The 19,878-nt window shown below is 36.2% G+C and overlaps 1 protein-coding gene across 10 annotated transcripts in view; it reads left to right on the top strand.

Annotated features, from left to right (window-relative positions):
- LOC126374064 (dual 3',5'-cyclic-AMP and -GMP phosphodiesterase 11) overlaps positions 1-19,878 on the top strand; it is a 277,630-nt gene that overhangs the window by 253,956 nt on the left and 3,796 nt on the right. For 9 of the 10 annotated variants that reach the window (XM_050020522.1, XM_050020521.1, XM_050020524.1 and 6 more), the window contains 9 exons: positions 3,971-4,078; positions 4,961-5,209; positions 11,800-11,958; positions 12,884-13,018; positions 16,286-16,435; positions 17,163-17,213; positions 18,041-18,295; positions 18,540-18,667; positions 18,966-19,154. In XM_050020522.1, the coding sequence (XP_049876479.1) occupies positions 3,971-4,078; positions 4,961-5,209; positions 11,800-11,958; positions 12,884-13,018; positions 16,286-16,435; positions 17,163-17,213; positions 18,041-18,295; positions 18,540-18,667; positions 18,966-19,154 (1,424 nt within the window). The remainder of the gene's footprint in view (positions 1-3,970; positions 4,079-4,960; positions 5,210-11,799; positions 11,959-12,883; positions 13,019-16,285; positions 16,436-17,162; positions 17,214-18,040; positions 18,296-18,539; positions 18,668-18,965; positions 19,155-19,878) is intronic. The other variant, XM_050020516.1, reaches the window with a different exon arrangement.

The following is a 19,878-nucleotide window of genomic DNA, read 5'->3' as shown; positions in this document are numbered from 1 at the left end:
AATAAACACAGAGCGTGGGTCATGATTCTTGCGCCTTTGAAATACCATGAATGTTTTAATGAAAAGTCCATTTTCTTTTTAAATTACGTCTGTGTACGTGACCAGCTTATCGTAGCCGCGGGCTTACCGTTCTTTTGCGCTTGTAGTTTTTGCTGTTTAGAACTCTCATTATCTTCTGCAATATGTACTTGTCCCTACTTTTCCTTTTTCTTCCATGACCATTCTCACTGAACTAACTAACCTTTATAAAGTTCGATTCTCATTTATCACTTACAAGGTCATTCTTTTTTAGCGAAAAGAGAGATTAATTCAGCATGTCTAATCTATCTTGATGCCACCGTCGGAGGCGGCGTGACGTCACAGGCTGGCCCTCATCCAAAACCGTGACCTTGCCAAGATTGGCAGTTCATGCGTGTTCACGTATCCATAGTTTATGAAAACAATTTGCATACAAATACAGCTGAATGATCGGTTGATGGATAGTCTGCAGCGGTCGCTGGATACCAATAGTCCAATTTAAACTCTATTCCAATGAAATAGCATAAACAATTGCAACTGCTCGTCTCTTTATTATTATGTTACATGCTTGTTTGTGGAGAGTGTTGATCAACATTCTCTTGACACACGTCTGGTGTGCGTACTTGACTGGAAAATTGTCATTTGCGTATCAAACGTTGCCCTCTTCTATTACACGGCTCATTTGATTTCGTGATTGCTTTATGAGAGGTATATTGTTTGTCTATGTGAGTATCGATAAGGGGGGCAAAATGTACATTTCACGAAGCATTTGATAGCCCAGAGCCGTGGTAGCCCAGTTGGTGGAACGCTTGCCTCTCACTTTGAGATCGCAGGTTCGAATCCAGCACAGGCCTAAACCAATGATAGTCGAATTTGTTTTCTAATTCATGATTTGATCATAAATGATTATCACGTGCTCAGTGGTGAAGGAAAACATCGTGAGGTAACCCACATTCCCGAGAAATGCATTTTCGGGGGTGTGTGACCTAACCTGTATTGGGCTAGTTTTCCCTTTGCGGGTTGGAAGGTCAGACAGGCAGTCGCCTCTGTAAAAAAAACTAGACCTGTTAAATCTTCAGGTTAGGTAAGCGGACCCTGTAAAAAACAAGATAATACTAGGGAGATGATGACGAGGAAGCATTTGTTAGGCTAGACGACAGTTTCGCCCATCAATATTACTCCTATTAAATATTTTTTGCTGTTTGTTAACTTCTTAGAGATAAGAGATTTCAATTTGTAAATTCCATGATACTGCAACCATTAGTCAACGTCGACGGCTGAGACACATACTTTACGTTACGTTGCTGGAAAAGTTTTATTACCAAAATTTTTTTTCTTAAATTTTATCAGCATCGCGTACTCCTATTTATAGTTAAAATATATAATAGCAATTACATCTCGCGGTTTAGAATGAAGTTGTCGTTTACCATGTTTTGACTTTCTTGTAACTGAAGTTTAAACTTTTATTTTCTTTCGCCTTGCGGTTTTTAATTTTCTCGTCATGAGCCCTTTGTCAGTGAAAGGAAATTTACGGCGGTAATTACTCGCATATTCAAGAAAGCTATTATTGAAGACTGAAAATGAAATTCATACTATTTGTTCATAATACAATAAGTAGGATATGAGCGTACTTGTGATCTCTATCGACGTTTCCTTTTTATTGTAAAAGTCTGTGAATAGCCTAAGAAACATTAACATCTTAGAATTGATAAGCATATTCTACCGTTCATATGTTTTCCAATATAGTTCATTGAGGGAGGCGCGACTCTATGAAGACTATACAAATTATCATAACAATATATCTGATCAAAGGCCACAGGAAGTCGGTTACGCTTCAGTTGACGATGCTGTTATATTTACAAAGAATATTTATTCATGGAAAATTTATATGGAAAATGATTATGTGATCGTCTACGTGAACGTTTATCGTTATGGAAACAATTATTTGGATCTAATCACCTTTCTTCTTCATCTTCAATGTTTTTATTTGTTGGTGGGATAAGAACGTTGTTTACAAAGAGACACGCCTAATTAAACATTGCATTAGCAATTATCCATAGTCATGCATAAACTATTTTTAAATACGGTTGTAAGTTATTGATTTGTATACCTATATTTTATCGCTCGTAAGGTTTGTCGCGAGTACCTACCTAATAACACTTCATATTCAATTATTACAATAAATAGCGGATGCTGAAGAACTCTATCCTTCTTTGGTTTGCTTGCTATAACATTTATAACTTCCCGATTGGCAATGAAGCTTCGGACTTATTTCCAAATGTGGATGTGGATTTCCCTGGTTTGATTTCTTGAATCCCAAAGCTACGTGGAAGAGCACTAGATTTTTATAATCCCACAAAAGTAAAGTTTCAAGAAAACTTCCAGTATCAAATTGCATATATTGGTTTACCGACTAACAAGTTTTGAGAAATTATTCTGTTTTTAACATTTTTGTTCGTCTCTGTAGTCTTTTGTAACCGTTTGTCTATTTTCTCTGAATCTCCTTTTGTTTTTGTGACTTTGCCAAAATAGTGTTTAAGAAAATTAGCCTTTGTTCCAGTTTAATTTATTGGTCTGTGTTTCGCCAAACTTTAGTGCGTTTTTCATCCATTTTCGCATAAATCTGCAAGCATGATCGTGAACCAATATTTATGTATCGGATTTATGCGTTGGCCAATCCAGATAAGCCAGATATACATAAATGATATTCTCAGTCATGGATTTTATTATTACCAAAAAAAAATGGTATTCTTCTATCGTGTGGGTTGTGAGGTGGAGTACCAACCGCATCAACCCTGGTGTCAGGGTTATTATTGAGCCGCCATAGGCCCCTGACATGGCTCATGTAACGGACACATACTTCCATCAGTAACTAGTAACAGCCTGTAATGTCCTAACCAAACTAGGGGTCACAAAGTGTTTTTTGTGATATGTCCCCACCTGGATTCGAACCCAAATGAAAAAAAATTGTGTCTTTTTAATTATTATTTATTAATCCATCGGCTGAATGCATCAATTTTCTTTTTTCAATTTTTGGTCCTACCACTGAGCTTGTTGTGATAAGTAGTTACGTGATTTATTACTCTTATCAAAGTGAAAACGATTAATTAATGTTTATGTTAGCGACAGTCGTGGAGATCCTTGGGGGAGGCCTATGCCCAGCAATGGGCGTCGTGCGGCTGATGATGATGTTAGCTTTAGCTTCAATTCAGCTCGGTTTAAACCAATGTGTCTAGTTGGCAGGGCAATAATCTACGGGTCCAGAATACAACGTTTGGCTTGCGGCCATTTTCCTGAATGCGGTTTTCCGCAGACATCCATGGTCACGTACTAAATCTTAATGCACCACAAATTACTGGTTGACAGTAATTGTTTTATAAACGAAATTGCCCAGAAGACAATGTGCTGAATGTGTTTAATGTTTGCCAAATCTGCTGATTCATTGAAGAGGCACTGATGAAATAATTTTGTTGGAAACTCATTGAGCTAGAAAACGATAAGGACCATATTGTCTCTTTATACACATACGAATAGAGTAAGCGATCATATATCACGTAGTATGTTGTTGCTATGCAGATTTTAATATTTAATTTAAGTTGAGCTTTGAAAGAAAAGTCATGGAAACCAGAGGGTAGGTAATCAAACTAGATCGTACTGTTGGCCACACTCGTGCTCGCTATATTCACTAGCAGAAGAAGCAATTGGAATACGGAGTGGTCTGTGCTCGGAGGACGGTTGCGGTCTGCGGTCTGCCCTCACTCTCGAGTCTGATTACTCTCTTGGCCCAGTTCCCTTACTTAGCAGAACGTGTTCAAGTACACACAATGAAGACTCAATCATGAGCGTCACAAAACACCTGTCGTATCGCAACTGTTTTCATTTAAAATAATATTCGTTACACTCATTACTACCTACAATGTTTCTAACGTGATATATTTTTCCATTGTTTTAGGACGAAAGATTCAACCACGATATTGATCAGCAAACGGGGTATAAGACAAGATCCCTACTTTGTATGCCAATCAAGGATATCAACGGAGAAGTCATTGGTGTAGCGCAGGTAACACGATAAATATACTTAATTAGCGAACTTTGTTTTGTTTTTCGGTAAAGTTAGAGCAACGTTAACATGTTTCCGGATTCCAGTAACTTTGACATTGTTGTACATAAATTATATTTGTCACCGTGACCAAAGTCAATTAGCCTTTATTTACAAAATTGTTTCGACGCCTGTCTTACAATCTTCTGTGAAACGAGAAAGTGAGGCTAAACAAAAAAGCCGAAATCAAAAAACTTTTCGGGCCTCCAGCTTTGTATTAAGTTATAAATATGCCAAAGTTATTCGAAATTGCCTCGTGAAAAAGGAGGAATTATTTGGTATCATCAGCCTGTTGCCAGCCTCCCTCAGGCCCCCTGCGAGGGGCGAAATGAATTGTTTCGTCAAGTGTGAATAACTGATGAAATCCAGAGCAATGATTGATTTCATTCCGATCTAATGCGATATTTTATCGTCGACCGAATCTGATTTTCTGCGAGATAACTCAGTTAAATTAAAATTCTTTTACACTCTCAAAATACATTGTTTTAAGTTTACGCGGTTATTATCATAATTAAACCCAGGCAGACATATCTGTCTACCCTCTTTCCCGTGATTATGGCACTTGCAACAGTGTTGAAATATCGGGAGTCTCATATCCCTACTTTAAACGCGGTAAGAACCCGTTATTATGTGTTTTAATTACTCCCAAAATACATTTATCATTTGTAAAGACACATCGAGTTATACCTAAGATGAATCTGGAGTAAAGTCCGAAAATTGTTGAAGACAAACATTGAACAATATTGACACCGCAGTGAGTCACAACACACTTTATCTATATTCGAGCGGTGTCGGGACTTAGTCCATACGTCTTACGAGCACTAACCCAGTTTGTCTGTGCAGGTGATAAACAAACAGAATGATGGTCCGTTCACGGCGAACGACGAGAAGGTATTCGCATCGTACCTTCAGTTCTGCGGTATTGGGCTGAGGAATGCGCAGCTGTACGAGCGGTCTCAGCTGGAGGTGAAGAGGAACCAAGTTCTCCTTGACCTGGCAAGGATGGTGTTCGAGGAACAGAGCACGATAGAGCACATGGTGTTGAGGATACTAACGCATACGCAGAGCCTTATAAGGTGTCAACGAGTACAGGTAAGATAATAAGATAAGTAATAGTTTATCCTTTTTGGGATCTCTTTGAAGAAATTGATACTTGTAACGTTGGATCTAAAGATGAGAACAACGAAGATTTGCCTATTATGTATATGCGTGGTCTTGAATATTTAAACCATAATAATGAAACCAAAATCGGAGTAATATATATGCAGTTAAGTACTTAAAATTGTTGACACAATCAACTTACTTATGTTAATAAATTACGTTACAAGATTTTCAATAATGTACCTACATAGTTGGAAGTGATTTTAAATACGATAGCGGAAATTGTAAGAGAAATATTTTTATGATGGTTTAAATAAAGCCTGCCTTAATCTTACTCAATTTCACATACCTAACAAAACAAGTTACTAAAGCGTGAAATGTCGCTCCGTTTATGACACACTGTCTCTTGTTCTAAACCTTGTTTGGATACTAAACACAGAATTTGCATACATCTGTTCAAAAGTTTCAAACAGAAATCAAAAGATTGTTTACTTTATATCGTTTGTTTTAGAAGTACAATTATAAACTTCTAACGTCAAAACTCAAAACATGGGTCAAGGACAGAACAGTAGACAATGACGAAATTTCATAAGCCCATGTGCTTAAGCAGAGCGTTTTTATTCTATAAATAAAATATTAACATTTCGATTCACACATGCAAAATTCAAATAACAGAAACCTGGGAGCGCGATAAACCAAAAATAGACATTAGGTGTTAATGTTTTTACTGAAATAATTTCCCCCAGCTTTAGTCCCTGTGAATTAGCTTTGTGAATAAACATCAAAGCCAGGAGGTGTTATGTTTACAATGACAATATTAGCATTTTCTCTCACTTTGAATATTTACAGGTGAGGTAGGCATTTTCAGCATTCATTTATTATGATAGGATTAAAATAATCCTAAAACAACAAGGGTTGTCGTATTCCCTTTGGACACGCACGATTAACGATAGGGTTATGTTTACAGAAACGGCTAGCCAATGTAAATGGAAATTTATTTATGGAAAGTAAGGATACGGATAATTAGGGTAATCTAATTTTAAATAGCGATCGTAAAATGTGGGGAGTAAAGTGTTCCATTATGAATTTGAATTGCGACCTTAAAATCATAATTTCTTATCTTCGTAATTTCGTCCGTACAGTAATTGGGTAGTCTTCTAGGTCAAATATAAATTATGAAATTCTGATTTATAAATAAAGACAGATCTGAATCTGTTAAAACAGATCTGATTTTTTGTTTATTTAACTTATTTATGAATTTTAATAAAGAAAAATTTTATAATAACTATTTTGTCACGTTTTCTATGGCGTCACACAAATTCCAAAGTGCTTTTTCATACAAATTCCATAGTAATTTCGTGTTTTGAAGTTTAGTAAAAAGTAACTGATTGAGAGAAAACCCTACCCTCATCATTTGTACTTTGGAATTTGTTACAACATTTGACTAACATTAATTTGTAAATAGCATAGTATACTTTTAACTTATCAATGTGTAAAGTCGTTTATAGGTACATAAATTACCATACACGTTTGTAAATCAACTGTATAATAATTAAAGCAACAAATTGCTCAATCTTTGCTCAGAAGTGAATTTCAGTTAGGTATGCAACCGAATTAAAATAAAAAATAAGTATAAACGTTTAAATCGGGGGGCTCGGCAGTGCTCCGCCAAGTCGAGCGCGAAGCAAACACTGCCGTACCATCCTATACTCGAACCATTTCGCCGCATTTTCAGGTCCCTATTTGAGAACCTCTGGATAAGATCAGAATTCGCTTTTCTCGTTAAATGATCAGTTTTCTTAGTTAAATATACACACGAAAATGAAAAGAAAATGTTGATGCCAAATGATATATCGATATTGGTGCCAGAATGTGTGGCTAACGCATTATACGCATTGCAGAAATTGTGGACTTTGTCTGCGTACTATGATCCTTTATTTTTATCAATAGCTTATCTTTGCTATCTAAAGAGTCAGTTCTTATAATTTAAATATCCATAAAAGTTGTAGGCCTCCTCAATACCTGCGCATGTCTCAATCGTTTACTTAAATCCACATTTAATTCAACTGGTCGTACTAGCAATGTTTCCGATCGGCATTAGCGTCAAGGTCGCATACAATCTGCATATTCTTATTGGATTTCCCATCAGCTTTACTTACCTGGTATAACTCGTTCCGATATCTAGTAAGCCCACAGTATTAATCGACACCATCTAATGATGATTGAGATGCCGCCGAGGGCTCGCACTCGGCGCCAGCGCAAGCTTATCATCGGTCATCGCGAGAGAACTCCTGAATACTAATTGAAATTTATCTCCCATTTATACCAAGATAGTCTATGACTTAATTACTCTGACATCCTTTTTGAAGTAATTGCTACAAACAGAATTTATGTTTCAACAGATAATAGTACCTAAACGATCCCGTTTGTTACATGCTCGAACTAAAAATAGCGACAAAAATGGGCAAGAATTTTCCTAGGAAATGTCGGTGAACACGAATCACAATCAAACACTAAAAGCCTTTTCACAACCGCGCAGACGGTAAAGTGTTTGTGAAGGTCTCAAAGGGGTCTTGAAGAATCCAATTGCTTACGTAACTCCGAGTATGAATTGATAGGAAACGTTAAATTTGTTTTTAATGGACGCCAATTTCAGACCCACTTTCCTTTATTTTTGTTATCTCTAGATATTAAACATCGTACTTCGTACGCTCGTGAATGTGTTTTTTTTTGCAAAGCAATTAGGGTTTTCATTTAGAAGGCGCTTTCATTGTAAAAAGCAATAACCCATAATGGTTATTGTAATATAATCTTTTCTTACGACTTTTTAGTATATTATTTAACAACGTATCAGCGTATTGGCGTAGTGCCAAAAATTGCGAATTTTAGATGTACGGCAACGTTATCGTAAAAATACAGACGAAGAAATCTGAATGTGCGACTCATTCATGGTAACGTATGCCCTAGATTTCAGAGCTATGTTTGTGTTTCGGGGAAATGGATTGTGAGGTAGCAAGCTGTCCTTGACCAGGATTATCGTCGTACATCTTGCTTCTAGCAATTCGTATGTGCTACGTACATGACCTCATATAGATTACCGCTTATCTGCCAAACTACTTATTGTGCTCAAATATTTTTCCGTTCTAGTGTGTGTGTCATCCATCATAACATGCATCCACGCACTTACATTACTGTCAAATAGCGCTTGAGTAATGAAAATGTCACCAAGAAATGTAATCGGCCGACTGGTTATACATGAGAATTCCGAAGCCGCTGTCTACAGGGGTTCTTGTCTAAGAACCAATATCGGTTATGCTGATAAAAATAACCCCTTTCTATCGTAAATAATAGATGAAGGTATCCCTCCAAGACCGTTTAATGAATGATATGGTAGATTGAAGTGACTATTTTCCGAGATCATCATGCAACAGAATACCAAGGAGCAATGGCTCCTTGGTATGATACGGAATGCCGTATCTTGTTAATCAGACATAACTCTCGGATGACGGACTTAGAAACTGACTCTGAAAAAAACGTTCATTTATTTGTAACGAATAAGAGATGACACTTAATATTTTGTCTGGCCTATCAAAGGCTTCATTTTTCGTGAGTAGAATTTAAACATTAGAAATAATGATAGTAATGATATGATAGTGATAGTGATGATAGGTAGTAATTGGATAGGTCAGATTAGAAAAAGCTGATTGTTTCAGCTCGGTTAGTACTGAACTTTACTGAAATAAGCCTAATGAGATTAAAAACCAATCGCCTTTGAAGCCTAAAACTTTCCTCTAGGGAAATGGGTATAGGCTTTATTAATTCTTTTATTAATTCTAAAAGTAATCTTGTAAAGCATATACGAATTAACTTCGATTTTCTGTTCTCAATTAGCCTTCCATTAGAAAATTAGCCTGAATTTTGTCTCTTAACTTACAAAAGCATTTGCCGTTTCTATTGAGAAATATAGTTACTGGTCAAAGGCGTAAGTGAGCTTCGATAATAGGTGAAATAGTATTGGAAATGATGTAACGTTACTTTAAAAGATTACGTCAGACAAACTGTTTTTATTTCAATTAATCTGTTTACGATTTTTGTAGAATATTAAATAAAATTTCAATCTTTTGAAGAAAACCATTAAGGTACCACGTCAATTCTAATGTGATTGACCAATAAAATATAATGGGTGTTTATTATAAGTAATTATTATCTTTCTGCTGACGCTAATGCCATTAGAAATATTATTATGTTTTTATCCAAATTATATAATATAGATTCATATATTTTAAATACAGCCTATCTATTAATTCACGTTAAATATTTACCATGTTAATTACGTCCCGCAATTAAATAGACAATCGAATTTGCATTCAGATCGAATCCCCAAATTAGAATAAATCGGATAGTCTAGCAAACCTGGACAAAATTAAATTTTAGGTCGAAGCCAATTACCGTTGTTTGCATGGCAATATCGCATTTAAATTTTACTCCTGTTGTTTTTAAAGGTAGCTTGGAAAACGCCAATTAAAAACAAACAAAGTGAATTTGTTTGAGATTGTGCCAGGTTTCCGTTTATTTCAACCAACAATATCAACACAGCATCCTGAATGGGCTTGCGTTCACGTGAATTTCCATGAGACTTGATAGGCTGACACAGACACATTATTTATTTCTTGTATTTCCGTAGGCATATGAATATCTAAGTAATTGAGATGATGAATGGTGTAGACTTGTAGCAGATAGTTCAATTAGTTACAGTTATAATACTATATTTTTTTCTTACACATAAAAAAGGCAATTTGCTAGTCCCAAAAGAGCTATGAATATAAAATAGATTGAGGCTACTAGATTTCGTGTAACCAATACCTAACATAATAAACCAGATATATGTGCATCTAGATAACCCTGTTTTAACAAACCATAAAAGAATCATAACGTCTTAACGGTCAGTGAGGGTGAAATATATTATTTGTGCTCTCCATTCGGAACATGTCCTTCTATCCTTTTAACACAAACTTATATTTGCGTGTGGTAGAACGAACGAACCGTTTACTCCCACTAGTTCTGTTGTACAGTTCTGTTAACAGAACTACTGTGATTTTTTGTCCCATTAGTTCTGTTAATAAATAGTTTTGTTTGACAGTAACGAGCTAATATTTCTATAAGGAGTTTAGGAACTTGTCAATGTTGGTCATCGTGATCGTATATTCAATCAGCCGTAAAACAAGTTTGTAAACTGTAACTATTTTGACACTAGAGTCGCTGTGGGCCGCCAGACACTTTAATGTTTTATTTGAACAATGACCTTGAATGGGCTAGTTAAGTCGTCTCAGCTTCTGAAATGTCTAACAAACGTTGGATTTCGGGCTGTCCTTTGTCATCTTCAAATTCTCGTAGCTATAGATAGTATAATATAATTCAGTTCTAAAACATTAGCTTCCAGATAATCCTTTAGAGGTTGAGCTTCTTCCTACGCGGCAAAAGTACTTTTAAACTAGGGTCACCAAATTCGATTTACATTTAAATCGAAGATTTAACGCGTATTGCATGCATCCGAATTGAATTTATATTTTTGAAATATTATAATGACAGCTATTTAGAGTGCCATCTGGAAAGTTACTCCGATGTGATTCCGGAGTAGAATTTGTGTGAGGTTTTATGTGTCTAGTCTAGTGTCTGTGGGTAATGGCTCAGTTTTGTAGTAATGCGTACACTTGCTGTTAAATTCAGACGCATGTAGACGGTCTTAAGATGCCAGAGTTAACTTTATCCGACTTGGTTTATAAAGTTCTTATTCTTACTTTGTTGCAGTCTACGTGATTGCACTGTCACCATGTAATACTGTTTATGCATCACGTTTTCTTCTAACACTCTTGTAGAATTTTGCGCATCTTTTGTTACCTAATTTCTTGGTAGTAAACGTTACCCTAGGGTAAATGTCAAGTGTTACTAGCAGCAACAAATGAGAAATCTAATATTAAAGCCTGCAAGAGAAGAAAATTATAGAAGCTTTTATTGTGTTGCACTGTTAGCTACATTATAAAAGAACAAAGGAATAGTTATGATATCAAACGGATTGGTCTAGAAAAACGTATTATATTAGGCACCACAGTGCATTGCAGGTGTCCTGTATTTTTCTGGTCACATTTTCTATTGTGTGGATTGTGAAGTGGATTATCAACCCCATCAACCCTGGTGTCTGGACACGTGATATTTTCTATCGGAAGTTACCTGCTTATTACTTTAATTTTATACTTACATAACATATTATATATAAAGTACCGTTTGAAAGCCATAAACGGAGAAGATGAAAAATGCCACTCTTTTGTCATGATCTTAAACAAAAATTATAAGTACTGCCATTATGAAGAAAATAGTTTCTTCACATTTTTGGGATCCCATTGACGTACACCTTGTTTTGGGCGTGACCTTTTTCTGATACATAGTCGGATATCCTTTCCCTGTCCGTTCATTCTCCAAATTCATCTTTCAGGTACACCTAGTCCACGAGGCTTTGAAAGGCAGTTTCTCGAGGGACTTTTCCCAACATCAATACTCCCTTCATTCTCCAAATTCTTTTTCAGGTACTCCTAGTCCACGAGGCTTCCAAGGGCAGCTTCTCGAGGGTGTTCGACCTAGAAGCTGGTGATGAGACCGACCCTGGCACCCCTCGAACCTCGCCGTACGAGAGCCGCTTCCCCATCAACATCGGTATCACTGGATACGTCGCTACTACTGGCGAGGTTAGTCTCACATACATACATAAAGTCACACCTATGATTCCTATAGTAGGGTGGGCCACGCATGAGTCGACATTAAGACAATCAGCAGCCACTCTTGATGCATCATCATTAAAAAATATATACAACATTTTTCTAGGATTCTAAATTTCAAAATTTATAATATACGTATTATTCATTTCTATAATCAATATTTAAATACATATATATTATGTATAAAAGGAGGTGATTGGTTCTGCGCTTGACATGACAAAAACTCAATGACTGATTGCATTTTTAATCTCCAGTGAATAGGAAGCTTTTTGTGTGAAAATTTTACCGAACATTTGCCACATTTTCTCATTTTTGGTAGGTACGTGTTGTTTAATGGAATGGAAACACAAATGGGGCGCCATTTTAACGTACTTTACCGACATAAATATATTAGAAGAACGGTACCTGAAATGGTTGAATGAAGGCTGTTATTGGTGCTTTATAGTACAACTTTAGGAAATAAAACACACATAAACGACTTTACCTAATTCGCGAAATCACATACCAATGACAGCAATGCGGGCTGTGATGCAGCTAGCGAAGTGCTGCTATGAGACCGGTTGGTTTTCAGACCGCTGTGGGTGTCTACTTGACAAAAAGTATAGCATTATCTTAATCTCGCTTTCAGTTGACAAAAACGTATCTTCCTGATAAATGGCTACTGCAGTCTGAAATTTAACAGCATAGTGCCTGTTTTGCTACTTAAAAACATAGACTCAGTGTCTTGTTTATAAAATATTTATTTTAATTTTAATAATACTTTTTCTAATCAACCATTAATCTAATCATCATTGTCAGGCATATAGAAAAAGCACGATAATATTTTTTAACTCACAAATACATAGTGACATGATGTATTTCTTCTGTTTATGTTATTTCTTTGTATGCTCCACAGACGGTGAACATACCCGATGCCTACGCAGACCCTCGCTTCGATCCAGCAGTGGACGACGGGACTGGATTCAAGCACAACACTATCCTCTGCATGGCGATAAAGAACTCCGAAGGCAGAATCATCGGTGTCATTCAGGTAATCATCGGTGCAAAAACATTTTTTAATCATTTTAGACAACATATTAGAACCTTAACACTACACAATATACGCCACTCTTTGCATTTTCTGAATATACTCCCTTCATCGCCTCTTTCGGGCGAGTCTAAGATTGAGGTCAAGAACAAACCCATTTGTAATATAAATAAAACTTAGATTTCCTTTGTCCAAAGACAAAACCTTGATATTTATATTAAAAAAATATTAAGTCTTCACATTCTGCATATACCAAAAATTAATTGCTCCCACAAAACTGCAGCACTGAAACTTATTTTCGCAAACGTTAAACTTGGCAAATGTAGAGAAAAATTGTGATAAAAATTCAACGCGAATAATCCTGCGTTCGGAGAGTTGGTCAGATGGCGTTGATAAAAAATTCAGTAGCTTACCAGTCTGAATCGTGATAATAACCGTAGCGCAATGCGGGCGTGCGACGAATGTACGTGATGAGCACACAGCTTTATCGCTCGACTGAGGCAGTTGTACACTACACTTAAAATGGCTTTTCAAAAGTGGCAAGAATTTAGTTGAAAAATCCGGGGCTCAATTTCTAACATAGGTAGATACCTACTTTTTGAATTGATATATTTTTGTGGATTATAAATAGTTCTATTCAGTGATGATTTTATAAAAAATATATTTTTTAAACCTGAGTGACAGAGAACGATTCAAATAATTTCGAACTTGAACATTCAAAGCTTTTACATCAAGATTGAACAGTAGTTTATGCAATAGTACAAACAAACTCCTGCAATTGTTTTTGTGGTCGTTACTTCCCGCCTGTTTTTGCGCGCGCTAGACACTTGGCAAATGTAGTATGGGTGCCCTGCGGTTGATTGATTCGACGATTTACTCAAGTTGTCAGCAAGTAAATGAGAAGAACCGGAGTTAGAACTCAGTGTTGTGCTTAAAGAGAGCATTTAAATTAACAGAAGACGAATATTTGAAATTTATAATTAAACAGAACTTGTCAAATACACAAAGACCTACTCAGTACCTGCATCCTAAAGTTTCACAAACAAAAGGAATGATACTAAACGTTTTGTAAAATATTTCACTCAGTGTGTACCAGTGTTTATACAAGCGACTCGCTGCACTAATTGGCTTGACCGTATTAATTTCGGAAGCTTTGTGTACTGCATTCAAATCCAGTGTACACTGAATTAATTTGCTAATTCACATTTTGGACTTTACGTGACATATTAACCGATAAGCCGGTCAATATGGGTTTCACTGTTTTATCGAATACCATTGCATTGTGACGTATGTTATAAAATTCAGTATGCTCTTGGCTTATTGTATGTTTCATAAAGTTCGTAGTTTCAAACATCAGGTGAATACCTACTACGGATTGTTTCTGGTTTTAATATCATATGTAGTCAAAAATTTTTTAAACTTTAACGGCATTTGAACAATTACCAATAATGGCTATATTTTATGTTCATAAGAATAAGTTTCCTATTTGAGTTCGAAAGTCTTGTGAATAGGTTCTTTTGATTGAGCAGCAGCGTGCTTTCTGTGCAGTGTTTGGTAAATGCCAGGAAATAGGCTCTGGCCTAAAATCGCCACATCGAAGCAATTCCTCCAAAAAAGCAATATTGCAATTTGACAGTTCTTTGCATTGCGCACTTACTTTTATATGCGCTAATGTCAAATTGCAATATTGCTGTCTTAGATGAATTGCTTTGATGTGGCCATTTTAACCCCTCTGTTGCTTATATTATTATGTTTGGTGTTTTTCTTTACTCAGTACAGTGAACACTGTTCTTAAGGATAATGTTTGTATGAAATTTTTATCACAATATTATACTCTCGACTAAAATAGTTACTAACAATTTTATATAGTTTGCGCAGTGCGGTACAGACTTTCTATTACAAATTCCATTGGATGTAAATTTATTTCAGGATATAGGAGAGGTTGCAATACTGGAAATTGTTTGTATAGTTCAAGTAGTTAGAATCTAGAAACAAAGACTGTAGTATCACTAACCTTTTATGAGGCTGTTTTCTTTGTTCAATTCCATTTAAAGGTCATGTTTGCCATTATGCTTTTACTGACCACTTCGGATATGCAAAGATCTGTGACTAAACATGTAATAACATTTAGCACCTAATCCCGTTATGCCTTCATTTTATACAAGAGTAACTAAATGAGATTTTGTATTGCCGTCGTCATCATATAACATAGGAGTAAAGTTATTAAAAACTTTCCATCTTGGAATGAAATATTAGAAGACGACAAAATTGTATTCGGAAGTCTATTTGCGTAAAGGTTATTTGTAGATATTTATTAACTTCACTTATTTGGAATCGATTTGTTATTACAAATCGTCTAACTTGCTATTTTGTCCAGTACTTTAAAATAACAAAATATGATTTTGTGCCTAGTTGGCACATTCAATATGTACGATAAAATATTAACTTTTGTACCAGACATCTTGCCAAGTTGTCATGATTTATAGGCGATAAATTTATCGGTTTCCATCGAAGCTTTTCAAAAGCTAAAGTGATAGTACCATCATCTATGTTCACGAAATGGATTCTTATTATATACGTCTAATTTTCTTTTGTTTAGTAGGTAAACAATCGTCTGTCGCTTGTCTATCATCTTTCCTGATGAAATACCAATATTGTTGAAGGCAAAATAAGCTGCTCTAATAAACAGAATCCAATGATTTGCTTTCCTCAATGTCTGTTGGCATGTTTTGCAAAAGAATTGAAGTTCTATTCTCTGTTATTTGTATTAAATATCGGAAACTCATTATTAGCTTGTACATGATTGCGTTTATAATACTTATTTGAATCTAAAACGGAGAGATTCATAGTACCGATTATCATGCTATGTATCTATCTAGGTATTGGCAACATCAAAGTCTTAATAGATTTTTTAATCATTTGCTTTGGCAATATTATTTACTTACGCCGTGGACTTTGCCGACGAGGCATGTTTTTTTTTGTCTATCTAACTTATGTAAATTATTTCCTAGTTTATCGAATATAGTCCACCTTAACACCATCTCGAAGGAGTTTTATTTATCAGAGTTAAAGACATTTGCGGATTTTACTGCCAAATGTCTTTATCATATATCACAAAACAAAGAGGAAATTGCGCTGATCCCGTTTCTTGTTTCATAATACCATTTTGAGATCTCACCAAGCGATGCCAAGTAAGAAAATAAGATAATGCCGAAAAAAAAGAAAAAGATTACCTTACTGTTACGAATAATTCCGTAATTTTATTTCCAGCTTGTAAACAAATTCGACGAGCTGCTATTTACGAAGAATGATGAGAACTTCGTGGAGGCGTTCGCCATATTTTGCGGGATGGGCATACACAACACACATATGTATGAGAAGGCGATCACTGCTATGGCCAAGCAGAGCGTCACTCTTGATGTAAGTTTAGTTTTGGAAATTTGTAGAATTAATAAGACACATACATACATAAACTCACGCCCGTAATCCCAAATGGGGTGGGCAGAGCCACAAGTAATCAAAGACAACTTGCAGCCACTGTTGATACGAAGTCCTAAGATGGATATGATGAACCTTATGGTGATAAGGGATCAGCCTATCGCCCATAACATTAGTCCATCATGTTAGAGGACGCAATCCCTCTGTCGGTTTTTACGACATGTCCGGGAAGACAAGCAGCTGAACGTGTTCTATGTTTTTTATTTGCTCCCAGAACAGCATAGAAGCATAGAATTAATAAGAATATATCAAAAAAGCGAGAGAATTAAAGATCGTTGCAGCGCTGAGTTTCTTCCATTAGAAACGTGAAGTTGACCCTAAGATGAAATCAGAATGACTCTAAATTGACATGGATTGTAAATTTGAACCACCTATCACGTTGGCCTAACAGAAAGCTGTAAGATATCGGTACTTAGTTCATCTTGCGATGGGTGTAACTCTGACTACCCCATTTAGATATAATCGTGAGTATATCTATGTATGTATTTAATCTTGAAATAAAATAAATAATCTTACTTACTCTCTTTGATTATGGTATTGTATCGACTACACTTATAATGCATTACCTCTATTCTTGTTATGACCACGGCATTGAATATCTACTATTCTCGCCAGAACTTGTTGTAATGAATTCCTTCTAACTTTCCAGGTATTAAGTTACCACGCGTCCGCCTCAATCGACGATGCTCAACGGTTACGAGTAAGTATACACATTTTATTCCATTCTTTTATCAGAGCATGAGTAATGTCTTCAATATTGTACTCATTATCAAAAAAGTATCATTGAGGCGCACAGTTTGTAGATCGAATAAAAACGTTGTTTATGTCCCGATGCTGGGCAAAGGCCCCTCAACCTTACATTTATCTAGTAATTCATAATAGTGGGATTTAGATCGTACCTCACTACCCTGGTCTAATGTGGATAGGTAGTCAGACCGTGTTTATAAAACACAATACAATAGTCGAATCATTGACAGTGTAGGATATTCTAGGAGTTTCTCAGTGGTTTCCTCGGAACAAAGTTGAAACTTCTCAATTTCTACCAAAAGCAATAGAACACAGGTTTCATTATTCACAAACTTTGCTTCACCGTCAGCGTGTTCAGAACAACATAATTACTGAACTTTATTTATAATGCGATGATCTTACACCACGTTATTGAGTTACAAAACTTTAAAAGGTATTTTAAGCGATGTTGTAAGTTAGTACGGTTACAAGTTACAACAGAAGCTATTAAACTTTGCTTTAGAAAGAACTTTAAAGCAGGAGTAATGGTAGAGCGAACGCCTATTGTGTTTGGTTATAACATCTCTTTAAGTATTTAATGGATAAGCGCTGTATGCTTTACACACACAAAGGAAAGTAATTTTGAAGATTTTCAAATAATGGTTGAATCCATTTTCAATTTTGACAAGAATATCTTTAAAATAGTCCGAAATAAGCAATCTTAAGCGAGTTTATTGCTCTACTATTGACAAGTGTTTAGGTACCTGTAGATCTAACTCCTTATTTATCCTTATTCCCCAGACTCTAAGGATACCCTCATCGGTCCACTTTAACCTTCACGAGCTGGAGTTCGACGACATTGACATGTCGGATGAAGACACGTTACGAGCCTGTCTACGCATGTTCCTAGACCTCGACTTTGTCGAAAGGTTCCATATAGATTACGGCGTTCTTTGCCGATGGCTTCTCAGTGTCAAGAAGAATTACCGCAATGTAACCTACCACAACTGGAGGCACGCGTTCAACGTCGCCCAAATGATGTTCGCCATTTTAACCGTAAGTTGTTTACATTTAGATTTGAATTTGGAGTCAAGTTATTCTTATTTATACTTAATTTCAGTTTTAGTTTCTATGGTCTATAGAATCCGTCAAATCGGTATGCATAGATCAGACTATATTATTTGGTACTACGAGCTAATTTTGCCTTAGATGGCACTGGCATTGCCGGTTCTTTTAAAATTCTGCCAAATGCCGTCGTTTTTTTTTTGTTTTTATTTGACCTCTTATTCATTCATACAAGGAAATTTCCAAATTGCAGGAGACTCAGTGGTGGAAGATCTTCGGGGAGCTGGAGTGTCTTGCTCTCATCATCGGGTGCTTGTGCCATGACCTTGATCATCGAGGGACCAATAACTCTTTTCAGATCAAGTGAGTAGATCTTCTAGGTATTTGACTGTATCGCAGCATAGACAGATCCAAAAACAGGTCGAAAGACGATCTCAATGCTTTTGAATTTTTGATCTGAAGAAATTGTCTAACGATTACTGCTATAATATATAATTCGATACTTTGTGTCGTTTCTTTCTCAAAAGTCTGAAGATATCTTTAATTTTGCACAACTAGGTACTTCACAAACGGACATTGATTTTGAGCCCTGCTCACAACCAACGTGTTCAATATTTTTTCAAACTATTCCGATTTTAACCACGAACCCATCACTTTCCAGGGCCTCTTCACCCCTAGCGCAGCTGTACTCGACATCAACAATGGAGCACCACCATTTCGACCAGTGCCTCATGATCCTCAACTCGCCCGGGAACCAGATACTGGCCAACCTCTCCTCTGATGACTACGAGAAGGTCGTCAAAGTCCTCGAGGATGCTATCTTGTCCACCGATTTGGCTGTATATTTCAGGTTAGTTTTCTGTAAACATCTGCTGGAGTGGGAGGAAAAACCACCGTCATGTAACGTGTTATGGATGTCGTGAAAGCCGACTATTTACGTCTTATACAACATGTTAATGCAACATCATACTGTTTACCGCATCCTTTATAGATTATCTTATACCACATCGCTGTTTAAGACTAGGCTGGATTGTGGTCAAATGCTCTCAAATCTTTTAATAAAAAAAATGTTGCATGGCTATAAATTAACTGATTAATGCTGAGCTCACGTTCAGCAGTTTCTCTTGATGTCTTCTCGGGCATGTCATAAAATCAATAAAAGGATTGTGTTGTTTCTGACATGATGGACAATTGTATCGATGGCCTGATCAGCTATTTACCTTACGGTCTAAAATGTTCATCTCGGGACTTCGTATTAAAAGTGGCTGCAAGTTGTCTTCTGATTGTCTTACTGGTAGCTACGTTCGTTAGTTTATGTACTTATGCAATAATGTAAAATATTAAATTCAAACAAAATATAGTCACTGTTGTCCTGCGTGGTCGAAACGTGAAGCTCCGGGTCAAACCCCGGTATCGGACTTGCACCAATGAGGTACTAATTTACCTTAAGTGCAGCTTTCACTAACATAGTTGGCTCTACCATTATAGACGGCGATATAGCTCAGATCTATCACGTTGGTGTAACAGAAAGCTCGGTGAGGTGTGGGTACTTAGTACATCTTACGATGAATGTA

Source organism: Pectinophora gossypiella, chromosome 16 (assembly GCF_024362695.1).
Source record: "Pectinophora gossypiella chromosome 16, ilPecGoss1.1, whole genome shotgun sequence".
NCBI lineage: Eukaryota > Metazoa > Arthropoda > Insecta > Lepidoptera > Gelechiidae > Pectinophora > Pectinophora gossypiella.
The sequence above is the reverse complement of the archived record's forward strand: the minus strand, read 5'-3'. Positions and strand labels throughout refer to the sequence as shown.